Here is an 8,644-nt window from a genome sequence, read left to right as displayed (position 1 = left end):
TTTGAGTAAATATGGGTAGGCAAATCGGAATGGAATTTAACAAAATGTAAAAAAAAGGGGGGCGCGAAAAATTACCGTAGGAGAGTCTATTAAAAAGGCTACTCTCTCGTGTGCGCCGTTTGCGCAGCGGCGAGAGTTGAATAAAAAAAAGGTAAAGAGAAGAAAATATTTTTGGTGATAATTAAATGTAGGAGCCCATATGGCAGTTTCAAATGGATATTTTAAATTAAGCTATTCACGCAGGAGGTGGCCACTTAAAAAATGTGCCCACTGTAAAGTATGCTAAATTGAAGCTTCGCCAAACAAGGTAAATAACGTGAAGGTTAAAGGGGGATGTTTCGCTTCAATATATATATATATATATATATATATATATATATATATATATGTATGTATATATATATTTTTTTGCTTCTATTTTTTGCTTATCAAATCCTGCTCCAGTGCGGACAAAATGGTTTGTATATTTTTTTTATTCCTTAACAATTTATCCTTATTTTCATTTAATTTTCTCTCAACGTAAATTTTGCCATCATTTTCCTTGGAGGCTTTATGCAGTACATAAAGACCGTAGACACTCACCTTTGGGAGGAAAAAAAAAAAAAAAAAACGGAAAATTGTTACATCCTCTAGTGAAATAACAAGAGAATAGTCCACCATATAATTTTGAATATGTAAGAGTACACACACGCACACCTACTCATACGTATATGTTCTTAGGTGTACACTCATAACATACACCGTTGTGCGCACATTTTTACGTAGCTCATTATTTCATTTTGTCTCTCTCCCCGAACCAAATAAAAAACAGAGTGGGTGACTGAACCGATGGCAAAGAAAAAACCCGTGATGAATAGACCCAAAATTTCTTTATTTTTATACCCGTCCGAATTCCTTTCAGTTAATATCTACAAATGGAAGAATGTGAGATGAATGAAAAGGAATGCGTACTGGAATTATTTGTGAGTGTTGGAAATTCGGAAGGGATGGATAATTAGAGGAAAAAAAAAATGAACGTATGAATAAGCGCGCCAAATTGGGATGAACAATTGCAACATGTGCATGCGAAACGCCTTATAAGGTCATAGTGTGTATATGCGCGTTTGTGTGTATACTTGAATTTTCTCCTCCTTCAAGTTCGACTTAACAGTTAGCAGAGCATTTAATTCATCAAGGGCCTTTCGGAATTTGGCCTTTTTTTCTTCATTCAGGCAGTTACAATTGCTATTGACTGACTGGGATTTAAAGGTGGGAAAGGGGCGAAATAAAAAGGTTGGCGTGGTTGGGCAAGCGCGCAACAATGGCACACTGACACGGTAACAAATAGCGAACTCGTTTAACGTAAAAAGGCGTGCTAAAAATGGAACGGTGAGATGGCCAAACGAAGGTGCGCATGTCATTATCGTACGATACGATTATGTGCTAGTGAATATACTACAAGCTTCTTATCCTTAGTGGGCCAAGTATGCCATATACGCTCCGCCCAAATGTGCAGCAGTTAAACTGCTGGGTAATGACCATGAGGCATACGCGAAATGTTCATGTGCTAACGCCATGTGTGTTCAAACCCAATGCGGAAACAATTGTTCCGTGGGAAAGTGTGTGATTGGAGTTTTCTCCACGCGTATAAGCATCACACATGAATGTGTATATATTTACAAAGGTACGTATGCATGCACACCCCTCCACACACACACATACACATACACGCGTATGCCTCAGCTTATGCTCAAATACATGAAATTCGTTTGGTTAATGAGTTGTTTACCTCCTGTAGTGAATACAGAGAGCCCCTATCTAGTTCATTTTGGGCTTTTTTTATTGAGTCGATTATTATTTGTTCTGAAAAGGGATTCTTTCGCATCAGGAAGATGCTGTGCTTTGGGGGGAAATCAAAACGGTTCAAATTTTGCAAACTGTTCAGTTCTGTTAAAGCGGTTGAGTACTTTACATTTTTGCAAAATTTGGCTAATGAACAAAATGGTTTTTTCGCGAATTGCTTATTAATTTTTCTCACACTTGCGGAAAAAAGAAAATCTGTGTGTGAATGCATTTTTATTTTTTCTTTTCTCCTCGCAATGGTTGTAACACAAAATGTGTTTTTAAGGCATTTCCTCCCTTTACACGTTTGGCACGTTTGACACCCTTCGTATGTATTTTTTTTCCTTCCTGTTCTCAACAGGTTGCATTTGATCTAGTTATATCAGCTTACGAAAAAATAATTTACGTTCATGTGCACAAATCGTAGTGCGAGTCATGATTATAAAACCTTGCAAACGTGTACATAACAATTTTTTAACTCACCCTCTGTTCACATTGTTTTTTTTAACTTGGAAGCATTTCTGCTCATGTGCAAAAGGCGCAGCGTTTAAGTGTTTACCTGCGATGCTGAATTGCCCGTTTGGACGATGAACGGGGCAAGCCGCTACGGTGCTAATCTGTAAGCCGCCAATCAATCGGGTGAATGGCAATCCGCTAATCTGCCAATCTGTGAACGGCTGAGCGAGGAATTGCCAAATTGCTGAACGGAAAGGTACCAATTTTCTAGCTCGTGAAGAGGCATATTTACCTTTTTATGCTGACATACATATATTTATTCAGTTGACATAATTTCAATGAGTACTCGAAGAAGTTTAAAAGTTAACAAAAACAATGATACATTATATTAAATTACATGATATGCCATGATTCATACTGAAGCACCAATTTTTTCCTTCAACATTTAATTTTGCGAGAATTGTTCGTGCGGAACTGTATATTTTTTTTCTTGCTTTTTCCGCAAGCGCGATTGCAGTGTCACGCTTTGGCATAACGTATTCCTTTAAACGGTTACGATAAAAAAGGATTTCATACATATATGCATCATATTATTATATATATATATTTTATTATTTTTTTTTTTTTTTGCCATATATTGCATACAATATATTTTTTTTTTTTTAAGAAGAAAAAAAAATTCATAATAAATATATTCTCCCTTTTGCTTTAAAAAAAACATAGTATGCATACTCGTACGTATGTTTATCACTAAGTATGTAAGTAAATATGTGACATTCTTTTCTTTTGCTTTGCTTTTTCATATTGTAAAAGAGAAACCAAGTTTTTTTCTTCTCATATTTCTTTAAATCCAAAGATTTATCCTTTTAAATTTTACATACGAAGGAAGGAAGAAGAAAAAAAAAAAAAAAGAAAAAAGCTGAAAGGCCGAATTAACGATAGTAATAAGTTTAATTCTTGACATTTCGGTTAAAACTTTTTGCCATTCTTCGCATTTCTTTGCTTCTCTTTTACAAATACAACGAAAAAATGGGGTCCTCTATCCAGCCATCAAGATTTTTAGATAGTAAGAACCTTTGAAGAGGAAGAAATATGCATACCTGTATACATATGTATATCTGTACATATGCGTATCTGTACTTATGCATACCAGTTCATATGCATGCGCGCGGATGTACATTTGCAAACAGTGTTACATATATACGTGTTCTCATAGGACTGTATGAATTTACCCATGTATTAATTCGCCATCAATTGCTGTCCCCGTTTATGAGGAAAAAGCGCACATTCATTTGACACATGTACATTTTAACAACCTGTTCGTATAAGTGTATATTTTTTGTGTTGCGCTTTTTTATATAATTTTGCTGTATAACCATGTGTATATATTAGGAGGGGTGTTAAAATTGTGAAGATCAGCTTCGCCCCCAAAAGTGTTCTTCATGATTATGCGGGAGCCAGTATGCCGCTTCCCACACTTTCGCCCGCCTTTCCCATATGAGAAACTGTCCTCACACGTTACGTACCCTTTTACGTATATTCCCCCCTTCCGCAGGTGCCGTGCTATCCCTGTTTGCTATGGTCATTTCGGCAGGATTCCTCTACATGTTTTCAGAATTTTATGTGTTATCATTCGAAGCCAAGTTACTTAACAACAAAATAAGCATGGTGTTATCTCGTATATTTCCATTCAAAGTAAGAAGCGCAAAAACGAATAAGTAGAAAGTAAAAGAGTCAACAGAAAAAAAAAAAAAAAAAAAAGACTTGATGTGTGCACGTAGAACACTGTGTACATATGTACATATGTGCATGTATAAAAGTAATTTTTTTTTTTTATAATAATTAAACTAACAAAACGCATTCCCTTTTTTTCCATGAAGACCTTCGAGTACAACCTGACCCACATATTGCTCCTGACCATATGCATAATCATGCTTAGTCTCAAGTAAAGCAACAAGAGATGAGATCGCACGGAGCGCTTAGCCAACTGTGCGTCCAGCAGTTCTTGCTGTAGCGTTGTGTGTGTGCCTATTTTAGCATGTATATTTATGCCCTCCTCCGTAAACGTACTTTTATGCATTTTTTCATCTTCCTTTTTTTTTTTTTTTTTTTCGTGCACTCCGTAGGCCTGATTATAGCTACCACAGCAAGATGAACGTTAAGGACTGCAAAAGAAGCAGCGGAAAGGATGATTCGCACAAAATGGAGGACATGGATAGAATGTCAAGAGACAAGAAAAAATGAACGCCAACTGAAATGTAACGACGCAGCCGCATGGGGAATACCAACCAGTGAATTTATTGTGCAGTCTATATATATGCAGCTGTATATGTGTACGGACGTGCATATATATCTTATATAACATACATATATGTTTGCGTGTATGTGTATACTGTATAATTGCATTATGTGTTATGGTAAAGTATGTGTTGTGAGTTTTTGCGCTCGTTTTGCAAAGTCGGAAAAAAAAAAAAAAAAACACAAACAAATAAATAATCAAAAAAAGTGGAGAAAAAGTAGTTAACTAGATGAACATCCAATATGATGAAAAAAAAAAAAAAAAAAAAAAAACAGTTTTTTTTTCAAGAGGAAAAAGCAAATTTTTTATGAATTGTGGAGTATAAGTTATTTATTTAACTTTTTCTTTCTTTTTTTTTTTTAAATGTATGCATAAGTAGAGACGCAAACAAATTTAAGTAAAGCAATAAATTTATACGTGCCTAAATATATACATATGCAGATACCTGTATGCGTGCACATCCTTGCGCATATTTAAAAAGTGGTCAAATTGTAGATGCCCCAAAAAAAAAAAAAAAGAAATGCAAAAGTTGGAAATTAAGGAAAATCGGCAGGCAGAAGTGGAGGAGGAATTTTTATTTCCATGGCGGGTGTACGTTTGTCGAATCAAGTGGACGTGTTGTTGTCGTTAAACAGTGTTTTAATTTTATCACCAAAGTTATCATATATGGTTTGGCTACCGTCAGAAGAAATAAACGTTCTATGTATTTTGTTAATAATGTAAAAGAATGTGGATACGTCTTCAACCAAGGGGTATATCGGGTAGTTGTGCGTATCGTTTGTAAAAAGTAAATTGCAAATATGTTTGTTTTCGTCCAGCTGGACACGCTTACAGCTGTGGGAGGGGGTGCACGTGTTGTTCTTGTTTTCATGATTGTTTTCTTCACCTTGGTTAATTTTGTTTCCAGCTGAATCGCCATTACTAGCGTTGTATGTACTGTCAATGGTACTGCAACCGTCGTTCTCACTCGAATTGGCTTTACCCAATTCGTTCGCTTCGTTTTGATGAACATTTGCTTGCTCTTCCTTAATCTTCTCTTCTATTCCCTCGAATATCTTTCTGTAGTGTTTTACATTTTGGTTTATCATTTTGACAGTATCCTTCCTGTACACCGTTGGTTCATATTCATAGTATGCGCAATAAATAACTCCTTCTTTGATTAATAAATCGTTGAAGGTTTTTACGAGGGACTCTTTTTCGGCGTTCTCACGTTTGGTTTGCTCTTGGTTGTTCGTGGCTTCCCCCTTTTGGTCTCCGGGTGCCTGTTCCTCGTTGTGGCGGTTCAATTGTTCACCATGGGGACTATTTTCCATTAAGGGATGATCACTAGTTTGCTCCTCTATTTTTGCATTTTCTTCATTAGGGGATTCCCTTTTATCGGTCTTCCCCGACTGAGATGCGTCCTGTTCTTCAAGGTTGCTGAAAGAGTTAACAAGATCACTGTGGAAACTTTCATTAAAGGGAATATTGACAGGTAACTGCGAGTCCGCAGGGGGGATACTACTGTCCTTGTGTTTTTTAACAAACAATTTTAAAACATCAAATAGGAAGTAGAAACTTGGGGGTTTCTGATCAGTTGGGGAGTCTTTATTTTTTTCGGGATTGTGGCGGTCGGCGTTTTCCTCCTTCCAATTGGTTGGAATGTCTGTAGGTTCGATTGGCTCCTTCACAATTTCTAGGTAGGTAAAGTACGTCAAGAAAAACCCGGGGGGACAGGTCCCACTATTATAGTCTAACTGTAAAATATGTACCGAATTGGTTAAATTATTTATCTTCCCTTTTTGTGGGTGGCCTAATTTTGGATGTTTGTGTATATAAAAGGATATGCCGTTTTTTCCAATAAGTGAGTAGGTACTTAGGACAACGAGCCTATTTGTTTTGATGCGCGTTTTCGCCTTTTTCCTATTTTTTTTGCAAAGAAGGTGTTTCTTCATTTGGGAAAAATTTATATTAGATCCAGATGATATAACAAATTTTGGCCTAATTACATGTCCATTGTCTAGGACGACTGCGTCTACTTTTACGGAGTCAGACAAGGAAGCCATGTCATCATTCTTTATACTTTCCTCTGTGTAATCGCAAAGAGGGGTAAAAATTATATCGTCTATTTTTCTATTAATCATGTAAATAGAATTGTTTAGACAAGCCACTCTCGATATGGCATAGATAATGTCGTTTTGCCCATAGGACGGATAGATAAAAGCACTGTCATACATGTTTTGTTGTTTGAATTTATTTAACGAGTTGACTAAAATGTGAAACCGTTGCAGAAACTCCATTTTATTTATAAGAAAATGCTTCTCCTTGGTATATCCGGTCAGGTAGTACTCGGAAATGTCCTTATTATTGCAGTGCTCCATTTGTAGGTCGAACAGACCTATCCCGTACAGGACGTAGTCTACTAACTTTCCTGCGATGTTGTACGATTGGAGGTAGTCGGCAATGTTGGCACGGTTGTCATGGTTGGCATGGTTAGCATGGTTAGCATGATTCGCCTGGGAAGACTTTTCTGATTCCCCTTTTTCGCATGGGATGTTTCCATTCTGATTGCCATCTTTCTTATCCCCACTAAGATCGTTCCTGTTTGGAGAACCCTGTTCATTTTTGGTGATTGTGGGAATGCTACTATGCATCGTCCCCCCCTGTTCCGCTACATTTGTCTTCTTTACAAAATTGTAATTGGAAAGATTGGAGAAGGTGTAATTCTTATCGTGAATAATATTCTTGTGAATAAAATTCATAATCATTCTTTTTTCAATGAGACTGAGGTTTTTGTCAAGGAAGACCTGCGTTTTGTTTAGGGGAATTTTTAACATAATTAAATCGTCTTCACAATTATTATTACTATTACTATTGTTCAGGTTCTGCATATGACTTGTGCTGGGGTTGTGCCCCCCTTTATTTGCATACATTTCCTTGACAGCATTTCCTGGAACGTTTACATTGTGCAGGTCTGTTCGATCTACTATAGCGTTGTAGCTAACCCTATGGTAGGTCATGTAAAAGTACTGTACTCCCACAAAAGTAATGTATGTGTGTGCATTTAACGCTATCAACAGATCCTCGATGTTGCTGTCGTTGTATAATATCTTGGGGTTAAGGTCTATATTAAATTTGTTATTATTTATTTGGAAATAGCTCTTAACTATTTGTTTTAAATTTTCTATTTTTTCTACGTCGTTGTCATTTCTGCTGGACGAGAGGGGAAAATATTCCTCGTAAAAATTCTTGAGCTGAAATTTTTCATCTTGAAATTGGTTGAAATTGAAGGAACAGTTCACGTCACCATAGAACGGATTCTTGTCAATGTTTATCACTTTGTAGTTATTAATGGAAAAGTAGGCTGCCAGTAAACTGTTCTGTAGGCTGCTGCCACATATCAGAATGTCGCAGTCGAAGGTTGTGTTTTTCTTGTCATCCATTATAAGGGGCAGGGGAAGTGTGACAGTAGTAAGGGCGGTAAGCGAAAGGAATAAGTTGCCTGATGGAGCAAGATTTTCACTTTCTACACATTGGGATGAATACAAATGTTGTTTTTTTTTTTTTTTTTTTTCCTTACAAAATGTGCATTTTTATGTCGAAAAGAAGGAAGAGTGGTGTCGGATGACCCACGGTGAAGAAGTGACCCAGTTGGTCGATTCACGCTGCGCATTTTTTTTTCTACCGAGGTTGTTTTTTCTTACATGTTTTACCATTTTCAGGTATTGGGTCAATCAAATGCTTGCACTAGCGCAACATCCGTCATTTTTGCCACAAGTGCAGAGCAATTTTATATATGCGCCGGTGTGCCATGCTGCGCATATGGGGTAGCGACGTTATGCTGAATGTGCCTAATCAGGGATATTCCCGTTTGTTAAGCGCATGAAAGAGTGGTGCTAAATTTTTGCGAATTAATTTTTTTAAAATGTGCGTGATATATATATGTTTTTTTTTATTTCCTTATAAGGAATAATACAGGGAAATGTGCCCATTGGAAGGCGTGAGAATGAGGCAAGTATAGGAACGCGTTTCCATTCACACCTTCCATATTATTGCGAAAGGATATTTTTCAGATAAATTGCGTATGCT

The 8,644-nt window shown here is 36.7% G+C and overlaps 3 protein-coding genes across 3 annotated transcripts; 1 reads left to right on the top strand and 2 right to left on the bottom strand.

The window, feature by feature from the left end:
• Positions 1-410: 410 nt before the first annotated feature.
• Positions 411-2,739, bottom strand: PCOAH_00013340 (Uncharacterized protein; the record flags this gene model as incomplete). Its single annotated transcript, XM_020058143.1, has 5 exons — positions 411-582; positions 798-908; positions 1,116-1,235; positions 1,769-1,879; positions 1,952-2,739. The coding sequence occupies 5 exons, from the start codon at positions 2,051-2,053 to the stop codon at positions 415-417; spliced, it is 612 nt and encodes a 203-aa protein (XP_019913746.1).
• Positions 2,740-3,306: 567 nt separating this feature from the next.
• On the top strand, positions 3,307-4,521 carry PCOAH_00013330 (Uncharacterized protein; the record flags this gene model as incomplete). Its single annotated transcript, XM_020058142.1, has 4 exons — positions 3,307-3,343; positions 3,833-3,972; positions 4,158-4,222; positions 4,404-4,521. 4 exons carry the CDS (start codon positions 3,307-3,309, stop codon positions 4,519-4,521), a joined length of 360 nt encoding a protein of 119 aa, XP_019913705.1.
• A 660-nt stretch (positions 4,522-5,181) lies between these two features.
• Positions 5,182-7,998, bottom strand: PCOAH_00013320 (GDP dissociation inhibitor domain containing protein; the record flags this gene model as incomplete). Its single annotated transcript, XM_020058141.1, has 1 exon — positions 5,182-7,998. One exon carries the CDS (start codon positions 7,996-7,998, stop codon positions 5,182-5,184), a length of 2,817 nt encoding a protein of 938 aa, XP_019913737.1.
• Between the last annotated feature and the right edge of the window lie 646 nt (positions 7,999-8,644).

This window comes from Plasmodium coatneyi, chromosome 6 (assembly GCF_001680005.1).
Source record: "Plasmodium coatneyi strain Hackeri chromosome 6, complete sequence".
Taxonomy (NCBI): Eukaryota; Apicomplexa; class Aconoidasida; order Haemosporida; family Plasmodiidae; genus Plasmodium; species Plasmodium coatneyi.
The sequence above is the reverse complement of the archived record's forward strand: the minus strand, read 5'-3'. Positions and strand labels throughout refer to the sequence as shown.